The sequence below is a fragment of the Calonectris borealis genome, chromosome 1, assembly GCF_964195595.1.
Source record: "Calonectris borealis chromosome 1, bCalBor7.hap1.2, whole genome shotgun sequence".
NCBI lineage: Eukaryota > Metazoa > Chordata > Aves > Procellariiformes > Procellariidae > Calonectris > Calonectris borealis.
The window spans coordinates 152,544,206-152,563,494 of record NC_134312.1 but is presented as its reverse complement, the minus strand read 5'-3'; the positions used below and the strand labels follow the sequence as shown (position 1 = coordinate 152,563,494).

General features: G+C 41.3%; 1 protein-coding gene across 3 annotated transcripts in view; it reads right to left on the bottom strand.

Annotated features, from left to right (window-relative positions):
- RASA3 (RAS p21 protein activator 3) overlaps window positions 1-19,289 on the bottom strand; it is a 135,491-nt gene that overhangs the window by 50,341 nt on the left and 65,861 nt on the right. For all 3 annotated transcript variants that reach the window (XM_075136519.1, XM_075136512.1, XM_075136528.1), the window contains exon 5: window positions 7,605-7,681. In XM_075136519.1, the coding sequence (XP_074992620.1) occupies window positions 7,605-7,681 (77 nt within the window). The remainder of the gene's footprint in view (window positions 1-7,604; window positions 7,682-19,289) is intronic.

The following is a 19,289-nucleotide window of genomic DNA, read 5'->3' as shown; positions in this document are numbered from 1 at the left end:
TCTTCCCCTCCATACTCCCCAAAGCCCACAGTATTGCAGCACTACCCGATAAAAATACCAGATACTACGTGATTTAATCTCTAAGCAATTTTCCCCCACCAGTTTGTTATGAAACACAGACAAGATTAAAAGCATGACCAAGATGCAATCCTGCAGGAAAAGGCGCAGCTTGATGCAGGGTATGCTCTCTAGAGAAAGGAGATTGTGACACATTTTAATGGATGCATGAGTTTATTGAAAATGAAGCCTTGAAACCACTTTATGCCCTCATTAGCATTCCCTACCAGCAGCAAACAGAAGTCGAAATTTTTCAAAATACTGTGAGGTGACCTGATTGATGCATACATTAAACTGGCCTGTTTGTAGTCAGCAGAACCATATTTTTTTTTGCAACTGATTCAGCTCATATTTCAGGCACGAAAATAAGCTTCATTTGACCCTGAAGCAAGTTCAAAGCTGGCTGTATGCTGTATGTCTCTGCAACGGAGTAGAAACTTCTCTAAAGCAACACATAAACCTATGTTCTCTAAACCTGGAAGCAGCAAACCCAAGAGGCAGGGTGGCTCAGGGACCCATATTGAATGTAGGCAAAGAGCGCTGAGAGCTGTAACATCACAGGAAGAGCAGTCACTGCCAGCTCTAGCCTCAAGCTACTTCCAGACTCAACAGGAGCTGCAGCCTTGCACCAGGCCAACATACCATAAAGAGCCCATGACTGAGCGCTGCTGCCTCACATAGTAACAAAATAGTGTCATCAGCACACTGCCTCCATGAGGGAGCACCTCCTGGTCCCTGTTGACTTTTTTGCAGACCACCACCTCTAATTTGGAAAAGGAAAATACAGTATGGCACACCACACTCAAGAGAGAAACAAACTCTGCTCTACACCACTGACAAGCAACCAGAGTCCACCCAACACCAACACCACCTATTAAAGAAAACTGTAATACTATGAGAGATAAAAGAAATTGCATCAAGCTAATGGGTCCTAGTCTTTTCTGCATTAAAATGGAATTCGGGGGGGGGGGGGGGGGGGAGGGCGGAAATCACAAAACATCACAGAAAAGCATTATCTAAAACTTTGCTGGCTATCCTTCCCGCACTCCTGCTTTCCACCCTTATCAGCATGAGAGAAAGAGCCACAACAGAAAGCTGACAAAATTTGGTCTTCAGCATCATAGATACAATATAGCCACGCATTTCCAAGTTCTCTCTTCAATCCAACCCTTCAGACAGTTTCTTTAGCTATTCCTGGGATCTGATTAAGATAGTTACCTACAGGAAAGTAAACTAGCTCCAATGTAAACGAGAAAAGCAGGAATCAAGCTAGTTACTAAAGGAAAATTCTCAGATGACTCAAAGATGTTTTAATTTTACACAAAAGTATTTAAATATATTCCATGACTGAAGGACTAGCTGCACTCCTGTAGTTTTTCAAGGCGTCTCCAAATGCAAATCACAGGTGACAAAAGCAAACCTCTACCAGACACGATAGGATCATGTTTTCCTCTTACTCTTAGATTAGGATGCAGACTGCAGGACTGGCCATTATCCCAGCCCTTCTGACTAGACTTGATATATGTGGCTTTGACCTTCAGGAGCTGTGACCAGCAAAACAGAGGCTGACCCTCTAAAATTTTCAAAGTGGAGCATCATTTACTTTAACCTTAGAAACATCACATTGCATAAAAAAATTTTAAACAGTTACATCAAATCAGACTGATTTAGGGCAATGGTTACCAATCTGCAAGCAGTGTGCTGCCCACACCACTTTCCAGCAAAGCTCATGGACAAGGAAATTCAAGTCTATAACGCGAGCAATCAGAGAGGAAGGTCAGATGCTGCCCACTGCATGCTCTGTGCTCTATTCACATGGCAGAGAAGGCTGGGGAACCATCACCCAGTCCCAGCACTCCCATCCCTAAGCAGAGACCTTCTGCTTTAACCACACTTGACAAATGACACCTTCCTCCTTACCTCCCTCTTCCTCTTCAGAAGGGCTTTTAAAGCTCTTAAATGCCCACAGCTCAGTCACTGTTCTCTTAATGACCCCTGAAGTGTTTATCTTAGGGATGTCATATCTACTTATTGTTTCCTTTCCTGCTTGCTCTTGCAAACAGCCCATTTAACTTTGTTCCACGTGGTCAGAATACATCTTGTAGAGCTCTCAAAAGAATTGCATGGCATTTAAGTTTAATTCATAAATTAATGCAGAACAGCCACATCTTCCACACCAGAGCTACAAATGCTTCATTTATCAAATAAAATTTCAGCATTGCTAATGTATTTGTAGACTCATGAATCGCTTACTGGAAAACTGTGTTACTACATATGAAAGACAGCAGTGGCTACTAAACCACATACATTATTATTTAGCTATATAGATTTACTAGGGGGGAGAATAAAAGGAGCAGGGGGAGGGGGGAGCTCTCCAAAGCAGATGTTTCCAAGCTTTTTTAAATCTAAGAGACAAGACATAAGACAACACTTGAAGGAGCAGCTGGGGACACTGAATAAATACACACTTTTAAATGTGACTAATTACATACACATGCTGGAATTCTCAAAGGAAGATCAGGGAGCCAAGCTCCCAGCTCACTCTGACTTTCAACAGGAGTTCAGTGGCCTGTTCCTTCAGGCATGCTGGAAGTCAGATGTCATCTTGCTAAATACAGAACACTGCTTCTAAATGTTGCCTCTGGTAGCGTAACCACAGCGAAGCCTACAGATTTCTACAAAGCTATCTGCAGGAGACCTCCTCTTTATTAAATAAATACGAATGCATGTATCTGCTGATCCTAGCCTATGTTGCTCTGTGAGATGAGAGAAAGTTGTCTGGACCAGCCCAGAGGCCTTCAAGCCTCTGAGGAACCACCCTTCTGTGCTAAACACAAATGTGCTGCGCAGAATCTGCTCTAACAATGGTGGGGAAAGGTTTACAAAAGGTCTAGGGCTCCTTTCCGAGTACTTCTGTTGCAAAGCAGGAAAGATATCTATATATGGAAAGTGGTGGCTCAGAAAAAAATTTAGGGAGAAGCACATGCCATTGTTTTTCAGATGTATTCATGGAATATGGGTACACACACTCCATTTGTAACTTAGTTCAAACACTTCAACCTGGCACGGCTGCAGAAAGAGCATCCTTCCCCAGTCCCTGCTGCTCATTTTCCTTCCTTTGCATTACAGAAAAAGAATAATGCAGTTTCTAGGATGCACAGGATTAAGGCCTGATTCAGCTTAAAAAACATGAGAGGAAAAAAAAAAATACACCATTGCTCAAGCAGCTGCCAGGAGCCGTGTGTCAGCACAAAGGGGTGGGTATGGACATAAGCAGCAGGAAGCATGGGAAAGTCTTAACCACTTCTTTCCATGGCTTTACTACCTTAAAATTACAGACAGATTTCTGGCAGGTGACAAACCACTTGACAAACAAGAGATGGCCTTCACTTTAGAGCCAATAGAAGATGAGGCCAGATATTGGTAGCCACAACAAGCAGCAGCTGACTGTGCAGAGGGCCAGTGAAGAGGAAGACAACATGAGCTCTTTTGTGAGTGAAGGATGGAAAGGGGAGAAGCCAGAACCTACTGAATAAGACTTTTTCCTAGCACTCAAGGTGACTCACGACACAGCACAACAGTAGTTAGTACAAGTGCAGTTACATGAAGGTACCAGGCTGCAAAGTCCATACACGTTGTCTTTTATCTGACAAGCACTTGGGCAAAGGTCTGTGCTCAGCAGGCTGTAGGTCTGCTCTCTCTATATGATGTGAACATACAACACATCACGAGCCTGCATCCCGAGTCCTGTAACAGGGAATGAGAGACTTATGGAGACCCAGCTGACAACTGTGTCCAAGCCAGTCACCAGGACCATCAGGTTTCACAGCAGTTCCACAGAGGGAGCCCACAAGTAGCGAAGTGTTTCCAGAAGGAGCGTGCAAAAGTGAGAGTTGTGGTTCTTACAAAGGACGATAGCAGGAGCTGCCAGGGGCACAAGAAGTCCGAGTACTATCAATGTAACTTTTAAATCCACTCATGCTTCTCCTTATAATCTCTTTTGCAGAGATTCAGTGCAGGAGATTGTGCCGTAGCAGCTGGCAGAGACTAGGGCCTCTGAAGGGCTCTGATGAAGCATAAATGAAAGTATTGAATGCTTCCTAAGGAGAAGCTATTGGATAACAGTTTTTAAACTGATTTTTTTGCTTCCTCTGCAGAGGCTAAGGAAGCTCACATGCCTTTTGCATTTTAAAATAAACTACTACTTAATGTTCAAGAGCTCAGCACTTAATTTTAATTTGCCCTTCCATTCAGATGAATTTTCCCATCCACCCGTCCAGCTGACTGTTCACGGTGTGCTCCGTGGGACTGCAGGCTGGCTCAGCAAGGCCCCAGCTGCTTTCGAGGCTTTCTGGAATGCAGAGGTGGCAGCAATGCGCAGAGGCTCAGAGAGCACACTGGTGAAGACCTATAAGTAAGCTCGTAAGAAAGCTGATCTTTATTTTCTGGATAGGTAAAAATGTTTCCTAATTAGGCCTAGTCTTCATTCAGCCTGCATACGTGTCTTTGAAAACAAGCACTATTCTGGGGCTTAAAAAACCATACATCTCTAAGGTATTTTTAAAAAGCTGCCCACTGGAAGCAACTTTTGTTCTCCTTGCAAATCGGAATTGTTTAACCAGTTATATCTATGAGGCCATTTGCGGGGTAGTGTTTATCTTTGCAGCCAAGAGCTCCATTTAAAAAAAAAAAAAATTTAAACTTAAAAAAAGGAAGTCAAGGAAGTTCATAAGACAAGCATTAGATTCATCAGAACAGTCTGTTTTTAAGATGAAGTGATTCTAGGTTGTTGCTCATTGTTTTACAGCCTCGTCTTACTTGCTCACTGCAACAAATTCATGAGCTATCCACAAGAAAATTACTCATCTTCACAAAACTCAATTGGAAGCTGCACTCCCCTAATACACCCAGTCTCTGCTTTTCACTCATGAACTACCTATAACAAAGGTTCTGCCTCCCCTACCTTTGCTGCTCTTCCCACTGGCAAATTCCAGCTACACAGACATTTAGTTGAGCATTGCTTACTTACCGCACTCTTTTCTTACATGCCTAAGCACTAGAAACAAACCATATATGAACAAACCTGAATGTGTTTAGAGGAGGAAAAGGAGCACGGTTGTCCTGAGTACCAGATTTTTTTTTTTGCTTTGGCCTTTCTGGAAGTGTGTAGTGCACTCCTTAGTGGTGTGATACAGCCACAAAGGCCTCTGTCCATATACTTCGAACCCTAATTGTGGGTTAAGACAGGTCATGTGGAAAAACAGGTCAAGAGCTGCAGTTTGCTATATACCTTCCTAAAGCAAACAGCGTGGCATGAAGAAAATGCTGGACGCAGTGAAGAGTGCACCTGTCTAAGCCGTGAGCCGCCAGCTTCTCTAGGAGAATGCCGTGGGAGACAGTGTCAAAGGCTTTACTGAAGTCCAGGTAGACCACATCCACAGCCTGTCCCTCATCCACCAGGCGGGTCACGTGGTCACAGAAGGAGATCAGGTTGGTCAAGCAGGACCTGCCTTCCATGAACCCGTGCTGGCTGGGCCTGATCCCCTCGTTGTCCTGCACGTGGCTTGTGAGCGCCCTCAAGACAAACCACTCCATAATCTTCCCCAGCACCAAGGTCAGGCTGACCGGCCTGTAGTTCCCCGGATCCTCCTTCCGGCCCTTCCTGTAGATGGGCGTCACATTGGCAAGCCTCCAGTCGTCCAGGACCTTCCCTGTAAACCAGGACTGCTGGTAAATGATGGATGGTGGCTCAGCAAGCTCCTCCGCCAGCTCCCTCAGTACCTTCGGGTGGATCCCATCCAGCCTCATAGACTTGTGAGCGTCCAGGTGGCGTAGCAGGTCATTAACTGCTTCCTCTTGGATTATGGGGGGTTTATCCTGCTCGCCACCCCTCTCTTCCAGCTCAGGGGGCTGAGTACCCTGAGGATAACTGCTCTGACTGTTAAAGACTGAGGCAAAGAAGGCGTTAAGTACCTCAGCCTTATCCTTGTTCTCGGTGGCAGTGTTCCCCCCCGCATCCAATAGAGGATGGAGATACTCCTTGGCTCTCTTTTTGTCATTAATATATTTGTAAAAACATTTTTTGTTGTCTCTCACGACAGTGGCCAGGTTGAGTTCTAGCTGGGCTTTTGCCTTTCTGATTTCCTCTATGCACAACCTAACGAGATCCCTGTACTCTTCTTGAGTTGCCTCGAAAGACAAGAAGCTGCCTTTTCCCACCTTCTATTTCCCCCTCTCCTGCAAAGCCCTAGGACCTATAGCAATACAAGTAACACTTCAACAAAAGATGCCAGCCTAGGACTTGGTAGATGCAGGTTTGAACCCTGGTTTCTCAGAATGTGTGTGATCATCATCACTCAGTCATATTGAAATTGCACAATGGAAAATGACACAATGAGAGTCCTCAGGTAGTAGTTAAAGGAAGGCTGGGCACAGATATACTGACATAGCACTTTTGTTCTTAAAGAGGTACAGCTGTGTTCCAGTAGCATTATGCCCTGGTTAATAAGTTCACTGGAGCTCAGAACCTACACGGCAACTTGCACCAGACTATCCCTGTTTATTCACTCCGCCTCGTCATAGCAGACTGCACAGAGAAAGATTTCAAACGTACCTACTTGCAGAGCTCTGGTAGGGCCTGGATGGCTAGAAGTATGCAAGATCACATACCCCAGCACATCCTCGTATCAACAGTGTGCCCTCAAGGATGGAGGTCAACCACATGGCTCACCTGCATTTGTTAGCAGGTCCTAGATGTAAAGACTACTAACTTATTAACAAAGCCTTAGCAAAGGCAGTAACAAAATCATGTCTAATACTGGTCTGACAATAGGGCTGGTCGGAACTTTCCTAGCAGAGCATTTTTTCTATTGACACAAGTGCCAAACAGCTAGAAGTGTATGATGCCAACACTCCGATTTTGACAGCTCTTCTGCCAGAGCAGATTCCTGACAGAAGCCAACCAGCTCTGCCACTGCTCTTGAAGTAGCCACCTGAAAGGCTTTGGTGTGGCCAGAGAGCAATAGCCTTCCAGAGTCCTCCTCAGAGGAAGGTGAAATCTTGACTCCCATGTGAGTCCTGCAGCTTCTAGCTTTCAATTCGTTTGAGTGAGATTGGATGACTGATTCTGAGATGGCTTTAATAACAAATGAAAGTCTGCCATCAGTTAAGTCAGCTCTGTAAAACTCTGTCACCACACAAGTTGTGCTACAAATTTGCTTAGCTGGTAAGGTCCTTAATGCAAATCGGAAGGACATTAATATTATCCTTTGATGTCTTTTTAGTATTTATGCCATGACAAAATTGGATAAGTGATTTATTAACATTTAAGACTAGTAGGAAGAAAATTATGTAGATTATGTGGAGAGAAGGAGAAGAGAAAATGAAAAAATTCTCACATCCTATAAATTCATAAGGATATCACTGATTAAGAACACTCAATGTCCAATCAATGTTTTGATTCCTCCAACTATTTTTAAATGAAGCATTGCACGTTATCTACAATCAGTGCGTTTCTCACAACTGTGCAGTTACATTTCAAATCCTACCGTGTTGCAAGCTTATGGCAGACGACACCAGTGTCTGTTATGACTTCACTCAGTCTCAGTTCGAGGTGGACCTTCCCCTGAAACACACCAAAAACACCATATGAAAAGATAGTTTTATGCATAGCCAGCCACACCGTTCCAACTTAAAACAAAGCAAGTCACTTAATGCACGTAATTCCAGGAAGAGTTTAAAGATTAAGTAATAGCTGTATAGCTATTTCAGCTGCCAGAGAATCCAGATTAGTAGCCATTTCACTGTATTTCAGTGCATAATTCCTGCCATTATCTTATCTTTTTATGTTTTACTAATTGAGGGATATGGAGTGTCTGTGGTCTGTCACAAATATAATGTGTTGGAGCTTTTTAAATATTAAGCAAAGATCTGCAACACAATCATTGAAATGATATCACAGCAGTGTGTTATAAATGAACACATACATGTTTTAAACATTAGAAAAATAAAAATTATGAAGTAATATAAACTGTGAGACAAGGATCAGTAAAACTACATTGGGCAACTAAAAAAAAAGTTCAACCATGTTGCTAGCATTCATAGTATCTACTATGATATGGTCTCCAACTCCTTACCATCACATTAATTTTATTATAACTTGGGCCAAGATGTTATGCTCAAATACGCTAAGAAAATAAGGACAATCATGAATACAAACCGCAATCCTCTTATTAACTCTACTACATTTCAAAACATTAGCATCCACTCCCACTGGCAAAAAGTCAGCACCATTCTTACAGTTTATATATAGTAAACGAAAAATACATTTTGATACTGACCTATTCTGACATGCCAGCACTGCCCGATTATCTTCTGCAAATCATCATGGTCAAAATTGAGTCATTCACCTTCATAACCACCTCCCCTCCACCCTTTTTACCAAAGGACCCTAAAATCCGCCCTGCTAGTTAGTCCGAACTCTAATGTGGGTGTCATCTTTGACTCAGATCTACCTCAACTCATAAAACAGTCTGTTGCCACCCCTTTTATAACATCTTCCAGATTTGACCTTTCCTCTTTCTGCACATGACCAAAACTCTTGCCAGAGACTTCCCTGTCTCTTCTGACTAGTTTCAGCAACCTCCTGCTCTATGAGGATGTCTATCCTGCATAACAAAGGATAGTGAAGATCAAACCCTGGCCTCAGGTTGCACCTACACTGTTAAGATCTACATCCTCTACAGCAGATTTTGGACGAAAGCTGGTGAAAGCAGTCCAAAGCAGAGTAGGGAGTGCAGTAACAATTAAGTAGCATGGACACGCAGAAGTTCAGTTCAAGGTCATTCCCTGGTCCTCTTACATTTAGCAGTATAAACAAACACTGAAGTCAGTGCGTGAATACTTGTCCTGAAGAAGCCCATGAGAAATTCTGTTTCTTACCACTACAGTCATTTTCTCCCCTTCCTTGTATATCCCTTTCTCAAGTACTATTCTTTCTGCACTATCTTGCACGCACGCTTCACACCTTTCCTGCATTTCACACTTTCTCTCCTCAAACCTGTATCACCTACTTACACCTTCAGTAGTGGTTTTTCCCATCTGAGGGCTGCAGCACAGGCCTTCCAAGTACATGTGGCAGACGATACTGGCGTTCATCCAGAAAACAAGGAAGATTTCTCCAAGCTGTATAAAAGCCCATGTTGCAGAGGCATCGCAGCAGCTCGCTGGCATTTTTGAACAGGGAAGGACCCAAACATGTGTGGGAGTTTAAAAAGATGGCTCCTGCCAGATGTCTTTTGCAGCATTTTAAACAAAATAATAAAAACAAACAACAAGGCAAAACCCAAACATGTTGCATTTGGCTGTCAGACTCCTGATTCTTCATGTCTGTTTCAGCAAGACATGAATCCTCCTTCACCCTGTCAGCGTACGCAAATGTCAACATCCGTCATTGTCTTCCAAACTGAAGCCTGTCCTCATGAATAAGAGAAGGATTTCTCTGCACAAATGTGTAAAGCCACTTCTAGACCCACCTCTTTAAGAGCCAGTACCACTGCAGTGCCCATCGTACCCATGCATAACAAGGGCTAAGCACACAACCAGCTAAGAACTCCGGTTAAGCAGGATGGTTTTCTGGCTTTAGTTTTACTATGTTTTCCCTTACTCTTCACTGTTCTTTCTCCCACTGGTCACATATTTTATCACAGGAGTTAAACCACTAATCTCTGGAGAACAAATTTATATTATGAACCTGTAAAAAACCCTGCTGCTATCTTTGTTGATATCCTGCATATTACCTTTACTAGAGAAATCAACACTAATACCAGTTTTGAAGAAATTAAGAGACAGGAACAGAGATTTAGAAACTGTAGAGAAAATATCCCTTTGTAGAAAAATACCAAGAAGGTAAGAGAATGTTTTTATAGAAATATTTTTGCTGATCTTAAACAAAGGCGAGACTGACCTCTCTCAGGAAAGAAAGAATGCTTCAATGCACTTAGGTGAACCTGAAGTAAGCAAACTTACTTACAGTGCCCATTTGCTTGATCTCACATAGATTGAGTAAGATGGAATCTCCCTATTTTAGAAATTAAGCTGCAAAAAAAGCTTTTTAAGCCAGCAATACTTCACACATTTTCCCAGCTACATTAAGCACAAAAATACAGTGCTGCCTCTTTTGGGCTGAGAGCCATTTTTTCTTGTAGCTCTCATTTTTCTCTGTGAAGACTTTGAAAATGGTCAGCTGCTCACAAAGTGACTCAAAGCTTCGGACAGCAAAACAAAGGTCATGGGATCACTGGGACCGGCCCCACGACTATTCCCAGAACACCTCCTTACTTCCAGTTAAAAACTCAAATACATAAATACATTAAAATAAGACTACAGTAACATACTTGCAGGCTTAATTCACTCCTACATGAATAGAATGCTTTTTCCCAAATCAATTATACCATTAGGCAAAACATAAGGATTCATCTGAATAAATTTACTCCTGAGCAATGGCCTTAGTTGGGTTTACAAAATGACGGATAATCCATTTTTCAAAGGGAAGACAGAAAACTGTGCAACAAATCAGTATCATAAAATCAACAGTTAATCTAACCAACAGAAGGTCAACCTATACTGGATTAAATGTACCACAGAAACAGGGAGTTGCCAATATCTTTATTTACTGGCAGTTTACAAGAAGGAACTTCGTATCTTTATTAAAAGAATTACTACGGTAATAACAAGAGCCTCCAATTGTACTAGGTGCACACAGTTACTGACAGCATTTACAAGCAGGAAAGATCAGATAATGCAGCAGGATAAAAAATATGTTGTCCCTGTTTTACAGCTGAAACACCGTGGCATGGTTCTGCTCAGATAGAATCCCTGCTGCGGCGCCAGGGATTGAGTCTATGATCGGTCCCAGGTCATAAAGCCATAAAGCTTTTTTTTCCTTCAGCACAGCGAAAAAGCTCAGAGAAGCAGCTGGAGGTTTGACAATTCTGAAGTAGAATGCATTAATTACTAAAAATATTTCCATTAAAAAAAAATTTCAGGATGTTCCTAGAAGCAGCTATGCTCATTAGCATACCCTTCACATTTGGAAGGGTAGGACTTTTTCAAGGAACAAGCTTGAAGGAATGCCAATTCAACTTCTGAACGCTTCCTTTTTCATAAACTCCAGCTGATATGGATGGGTGAGTTCATAGGTCGTACGTCCTTCCTAATCACATCTAACATCGCATAATGGGGCCAGCTGACTTCCATTTTTCAGTTCTTGATTAAAGAAGCCATCAGTAGACTGAATTTCTTGTAGGGAAGTAGACAGTATTCAAAAGGAAATCAGTAACAAACAGAACTTTTAAAGGGCCTTACTGAGGAAAAAAAAATTATTATGCTTGTTAAATATGCCCTTTACTAAAAAATAATAGAATCAAGTTCCAGTCTTGTTAACATTCTAATAGTACTAACAGGTATCAGGGAGAACTACACACACAGTTATGTGAAAAACAAACTGAAACTGATGATAAGCTTGCAAAGAAGACAAAAAGCAGACTTGAAGTCCTGTTTTTATAGATACAGGAAAAGCCTGTCTCCAACCACCTCATTTCTCCTTGGAATGCAGCTGTGAGTTACTGTGGATTGAAACACTAGAAAACAGTTGTAAAGCAAGTAAAAGTATACAAATACTACCTACCTGTATCGTGTTTCCAGCAGTTGCAAATTTACAGTTTAATTTAAATACAGTATGTTGAAGGAGAAAAGAAAACACGTGACCGTAGATTATCCTAAAGTTATTCTTATGACAAAGTTCTGCCATCCTGGCATGAAGCACTTTTAGCATCTTGAACAAGTGGTGGGCCTCAGAGGCAGAGTTTGCAAAGTTACCAGGACGCGACTGGGAGCAGCGCACACATTTTGAGCGCAGTTACGTGCACACATTTTGGCCTGGAATCTGACACAAACCACATGATCCAGTGACTGTAGATTCAGATGCAACATCTGATCTAACTCAAAACAGATGCGATCTGGTTTTTCAGGGAAAGATTTACGAATAAACACCGACAAACACTAGGAACCTCTGTGCTCTACATCTGAAGCTCTAGTAAATGCACAAAAGACTGACAGTCTGCCTAAGTTCAAAAGACAGGAACCAAATCTACCCAAATCTCTTAAATCATATCTTTAAGGCAGTATCAACCAGATCTCAATCCCTTTTGTTACTGTGAAACAGTTTTCAGAAATCTTTCACTTTTTAAAAACATCAAAGGAAAAGAACAAATCTTCACTGTTAATTTTAAACAAAAACAGAAAATACACAATCCACTTGGTTGAATGTTGAGTATCAAGTCAATTATCTTCATATACAGGGCTCACGCAGACCTATAATTCTCTCTTTTACAAAAGAACAATAGCCGCTATCACCAAAACTCCTAAAAAAGTTATTTAATATTACTATTTAATATTACTATTAAATGCTAGACAAGAGGTTTGTGATCACCCACCATTCTACTTCTCACTAGCCTACCCAATTTTTCTAGGGACTTTCCCCTCCAAGCTGGGAGTGCATCTGCATGGAAGTCTTCCAAACATTTATCCCACATGGGGACCCTTACCCCAGCACAGTTCCCCAGCCTCATCAGCTCCATAGCTCAGCTTAACTCTGCTCATTGCTCAGGAGTGTGGAAAGAGGGACCGGGACCCACCTTCATAGAATCAGCTCTTTACTCTTCCTCCTGCTGGTACAGAGTGACTGCAGGCAGTCTCACCCCCGCTCCTGGACATGGAGGAAGGGGACGGGTTGTAGGAGAGGACTAGGCTAAGCAGGTGACATGAACCACAGCCCATGACTAATGCCAGCACCTCATTGTTTTGGAATCTCAAATTTAGGACTGTGATACCCCTGGTGTGTTGGTTTACTTTCCCTTGCTGCAAGGAGAAAGGAGCATTGGAAGAACCCAGCGCTGCACACAGACCATTCCAAACTATGGGATAACCTGTGCTGTTGCTTTCTCTGTCTTTCCAAATTTTATTTCAGGATATAGCAAATGTTATTAGACAGATCCTGTCTACTTTGAAACCCTCTTAGGCAATTTTCTGAGATGTCACTTCCTGGCACTGGTAAAGCTTAAAAGCAAACAGTAAAACTGACCCAAACTTTAAGGGCTCACTAAATGCTGTCCATGAGGGAGCAGGAAAGACCAAGGGTGCAGCTACTGCTTTAGGTAAATCCAGCCCTGCAGTATTATCAGCAGCCCCACATAAGGTCACAGCCTAACAGCAGGTTCGAGAGCAGGAGGAAGAATTTGTTTGCTGACTACATTTGCTGCTGTTAACAGCTGCTCCTTCCTTTAGCAGAGGGCAGCAGGCGGCTGGGAAAGGTCTAAGGATCACGCTCCAGATCGCAGCCTGCCTGCCGGACCACTGTGCAGCACACAAGAATCTGGAACAAAATCCAGTCTATCGCTGAGGAAAGCGCAACAGCTCTAATGAACACTGCATGGATTCATAAATGCTAGGCAAAGCAGAACTGATGTCTGCGTGGTCTCCGTATGTGCAAGTGTGTCAGAATTGCTCAGTAACTGGTAAACATCTTCAAATGGCACGATGTTAGCTTAGCCTTCCTGTTTCTCGAAAGGAAGAATACCTCCATATGGTCAAAATCCTTATAATTAGTCACGTTTTCCTCTCAAATACTTTGATGCAATACAATATGTAGATGTTGTAAATGAAAGCCACCTGGCTTTCATTTCCCCAGACAAATTGTGTTCTGCAGATACAGAATCCAGGTACGTTATTTTGAAATAATGTAAATTTATTATTCAGCAGTAGGTGCTCCTTACCACATGCCATGTTACAGACTAGCTTTTTAAAAGTAACAGACCAAAACCACATAGACTGTCTTACCCCCTTGCACCGATAAGTCTGAATACTGTGCTCTTACATTCAACATAGGGAGGAAGTCTTGCCACAAAACAGGATCTGGTCAATAACTGGTCTCTTCATTTATCACAAACATTATTTACCATTGTTGACACATGACTCAGTTCTCTGAAATAATTTTGTCGGTAGGCATGTAGCCTTGAGAATCTTCCTACCCTACCAAAACAGAGATTGCATCTCTTTTCAAAACAACTAGAAGAGAGAAACCTAAAAGCCACTGTTCATAAAATAGAGGGTAACACCCATTTATTTCCTGTGTGCAGGGAAAGCTGATACCAAACCTGGAAGCAGCTGCTTCTTTTTACAATTTACACATGCTCATGCTTACAGTAGGTTAATACAAAGTGTGTCAGTGACTCATCTTTATGCTAGAAGCATTTAAATACCTACACAAAGATAGTTAATGTCAGTTTTGGACAATGGGCATGCATCGCTCTTAACTGTTTATTAGACTAGATAATTCTGTCAATCACTGGAGTGAAACAGCCGTATACAGTTACTCCTGAAGACACTTTACTCAATCTAGTTTATCTTCAAACAATATTCTTAAGAAAAGTAACAATTAGCATCAGAGCCAGTTCAACACGATTTGCTCTACATATATTAAAAGCATTGATTTATACAGAACAGGAAGCAGGCAGATATGGGAGAGACCATGGCAACTTCCACAATATTATGAAGGTAGGGCGAAAGAAAATAAGAGAGTAACATACTTCCAGCTTCCTCTGCAGATCTGGGATAAACTTCTCTGTCACACAGGACTGAATGGAGAAGAACTAATTCAAAAGTTTGTGGTGAAACCTTGGCTCTGCTGAAGTCATGGCAACACTCCCACCCTGGCAAGGCCAGGATTTCATTCATGAAGCCTGACGCTTGGGATACAGATTCTGCATTCAATGGGAAGGTGCTGACAAAGGAGAAGAGGGTTTTTTTGAGCAGCTCAGAGTGCCCTGGATGTATTCTTCTAGCTAATATACAGGCAGCATTTCAGAGACAGTAGTGATTTCCAGCACAACAAAAGGATTTTAGGTCTACTCTCCAAACATACCTGTAGGTAATGTTTTCCACCTGACACTCATATCAGTCCATACTCAAGAACAGGCATGCTTAATCAACAATAGTCAAAGGCCTGTGTAGGCAAAATGCTAATGTGGTGGAAGGAGGAAGGGCTTCTGGCATCTGAAGAAAGTACTTCTTAACATCAGTAAGTCTTTTGCACAAAGCTTTCGGTACAGAAGGTTAAAATGTGAGACAATTTGCTTCCTCAGTGTTGGTTATCTGCCCTTTACATGATTTTTTTTTTTTTAAGTTGATAGCCAAATAGATATGTTTCAGACACATCAAAGTTCTTATGAGAAGGAAGGAGAAATGAGCAATTTTCACGTTTTTATGTCAGATTTTTTGACCCCCAAGGACGAGTTTTACGTAAGATCTTGAGCATGACTGGCTTTGGAAAAGCACTCTGTCATTTAATACTGAGAACTCAGCTGTAAGAGAACATAAACGTTTTACATTTGTCAGTGCTGTGCAGGAAGTAACTCAAAGCACACTTGAAAAGGGGAACTTTTAAAGCAAGAGCCTGCACAGGAAAATATGTCAGAATGATCTAATTCTCCTTGCATTTCTTCCCTGCTTTGGCATATACAGACTAGATGGTTTGGAGTATGCTGCTGTATTTTGATATTAATCAGAATGTCTCTGGATCTTTAACCACTTCGCTGATTACATGCACACAAAGGGTACTTGGGTTGCAAAGCTCAAACTTCACAAAACAGACTTGAACTATGCAGGGCTGAAGTTACTGTGAAAAAAAAAAAATGAAGGGGAAAACTACTCAAAAACAGGAAGGGCCTTTTAAAGATCACATGTGCACTTGGGCTTAAATTCCACTGAGAACACATGGACCACTGAGAGCATCTGTCATCTACAGCCCCAGGCAAATATCTGAATCAGCTACTGTTGGGTAAACTTCAGCATGTGAAGGAAAAGCAAACATTCATGGATCAAGGGAGATGTACACACAACAGCATGGCAATTTTTGCTTCCGGTCCTCAAAAAGCATGAGAATGAGAATATAGCAGGTCCTGAAAGACAAATGACTAGTAGAAAGTTGTGTCTTCTGCTGCTAGTCCCTTCCCTCCATCTGAGGCTGCCTGATTGCTCATAGTCTATTTCAATGCAAAAGTTAAACCATTTTCAGTAATGGCTCAATTCCTCTTTTACTTCCCATTGAAATGTTAGAGAGCTTGTACTGTCACACACTGGCTATTTAGCTCTGGGCCTGGTAATATCCCACTGAGGAGCAGGCAGGCTCCATCAAAAGATGGGAACTTAAAATTCCTTCAACTAAATCTTCACAAACCCACCTGGTTACAGTTTCATACTTTCAGAACAAGTTTTCCAGTCTGGAAAGTTAAGCCATGAACTATGCATTTAATGGCTGCTGTCAAGTTTCATTCTGCACTCTGATGGTGTTTAACGTATTTTAATATATTTAAAAAGGAAATATTCAGAAATCAGGTCATCTCATATTTGTATGCCAAACACAAACACAATTTTGCTGGAGTTTAATAATTTGTTCTCCACAGAGCAGCTTGAACTTAAACCACTTATAGCACAACAGTTTCATCGCTCAGGCTGTATCTAAACCGCATTCAGAGTATACACTGACAGGACTATAGCAGACTATGCAATAGGTTATTTTCAAACTAGTGAGAGCAAAACCAGCCAGTAAGATGTGAGGGCATTGATTTACCAACAGAATAAAAGGCTGTCGACCTCAAGGGGCAATTACAGTCCGCTGCTGAAGAACAGTGCTGTGTTCTGATGGCTGCTGTTACCCATCCACTAGATGAAGGGAAATTCAGGTGCACCTGATTATGCTGATTATCTCAATAAGCTAGTTTGCTAGACCATACGATGAACCACAGCCACAAAGGGCATGTGGGTGGGTAAGGCCCAATCTGCATCCATGAGCTGAGCAGCTGCACAGCACCGGTACTGCTCCGTGTGGGCCTGTGCACCACACTGAACAGCATCAGTGGTGGTCAGATTACAGGTCTCTTAGCAGCTCTTAGCCTAGATGGACAATGCCCTAATTTCTTCTTCAAGGTAAGCAGTCATGCCAGATTCTGGTACATCTTGCTGTGAAGCAATAAATGGACGTGGCATTAAAGCATCTGACAACAATGCTCATATCTGTGTAGGCTGACGATTAACATAGTCCTGCTCTCAGTAACATCCTCGTCTGCCATAAAGTTTATCAAGTCGTAATCTCACCTTGCACTCCTGACAATACAAAGCATTTTTATAAGATAATAAGAATTAGCAACTTTGGAAAACCATAAAACTGAATGCAAAGCCTCAAGCTAAACACCTTAGCAACTACATCTGATGGAGGTATACAACATTACCGCTTACATTTTGATTTTTTTTTTAAATATATAGGCTTACTTACTTTGTACAGCATCAGAATACTTAGAGTTATAACTTCTGAATAAAATTTGAGAAAACAGCACAAAAATATTAAGAAATCCACTTAAATTCCATTAACACTAGAATTCTACTTGTTTGTTTGTTGTATTATTTTGCACTCATAAAAAAAGAGAGGAATCTCCTCATCATATACTATTCCCTCTCTGTGTATGAAGACAGAAAACAGTATTGCCATTGAAAATCTGGACCATTTCTGGAACTCATACAAGTGAGATTCTAAACCATGTCAAGAACAAAGTTTTAAATTCTAGTCATTAAACTTCAGATAGACAGCTCAAAATACCAGTACTTACATAAGAAATGTTGTTATCCCTTATTTCAAATCAGTCCTTCTGTTCTGAAAATTGAGGCCAAATGTGTCCCAGAACTGGACATCTGAGAATCACAGCACCCAAGATCACTTGGTGATTATTATTTCAATAATCCATTGATTTTAAGCTGGTTTTCAGCTTCTGACTGGGCTAACTGATCTGCTTAGAACCTGGATATTTTCAGGCTTTGCACACAGTAGAGAAAAGTCCTATACAGGCTTATTACTGTCCCCTAGTTTCTTTCATATCACGGCCTAATGAATTAGAAAGAATTAGAAACCTGGTCTGTTTGATACTTACTTTTTTTTTTTTTTTTTTAAATTCCTCACTCTGATTTGTATGACCTCAAGCAAGTCACATTCTTTCTGACACTTATTCTCACTGTATTCAAAGTGTGGGAGTGACAGTAGCTTACCTCAATATGGCACTGTGATGCATAACTAAATAACCATGAAGTGCTCTACAACATGGAAAATAGTATTGTCGGCCCACTGGCCGACAAAACCAGAATAAAATGCAGGAGTTCCCTGGCACACGGCTTCAATGTTTAATCCACTAGATTACGTGGCCAATGGGGAGAACTGCTAGAATGTTAAAACTGATAGTCGGCACATTAAAATTGCTTTTTGACTACTAGTATTTGCATGATTCGCTGCAAATGTTATCTACTTACAATTTCTTAAATTATTTTCCTTAAAATTGGAGAAAAACTGAGCAACATTGTGTAAACACTTATCATTAACAGAAATACTCATTTTTCTCTTATAAATGAAAAAGTGTTTAGAAAAAGATACAACTGAGATACCACAAACGTAAAAAATACAAACACAAAAATACTCCTTCATTTGGCTATCTTCACTTGCATAAGAATTTGTACAAAATATTTACAAATCTGCTCCCACTATCATGGAAAACAAAGCCCTCTTGCAGACTCCTTAACACAAAGGCTGTGGAACATCTAAGTAAATGGATAAAATCATCAGAGTGCTGTTCATATTTACACTAGTTGTAATAAATGCTTATCATAGAGCCCAGAAACAGCTTTTAACAGTTGGGCTCTTGTAAAGATACAAACAGCGGAAGTGATAAACTGTACAAACAATTACAAACAGAGAACATGCTTTCCAGCAAATATTGTGCTGATTTATGTTGAGTCGATATCCTGCTACATTATTTTAATTTCTTGCTTTGTTATAATGACTGTTTTCACAATCATAATATTGTAATAAAAAATACAATCTGCTTCAAACGAGGGTAAGTACAAAAAAAAGGAGGAGTCTCAATGTGTACCAAAATCTGCAAGGTACCAAACCCTAAATGGAGCTGAAGTGATAGAATTATCAGCATTCCCATGGTTTGGAGCAGGGCCTAGAAATCTAGCAAGGAGTGGTTTTTTCGTCTGAGATGTACTTGTGCCATTCCTGTTACAACCTGCCTACATAATTATTCAAAACAGTACCTGCAGATACTATTCTCAAGCTGACCCCACTCCCT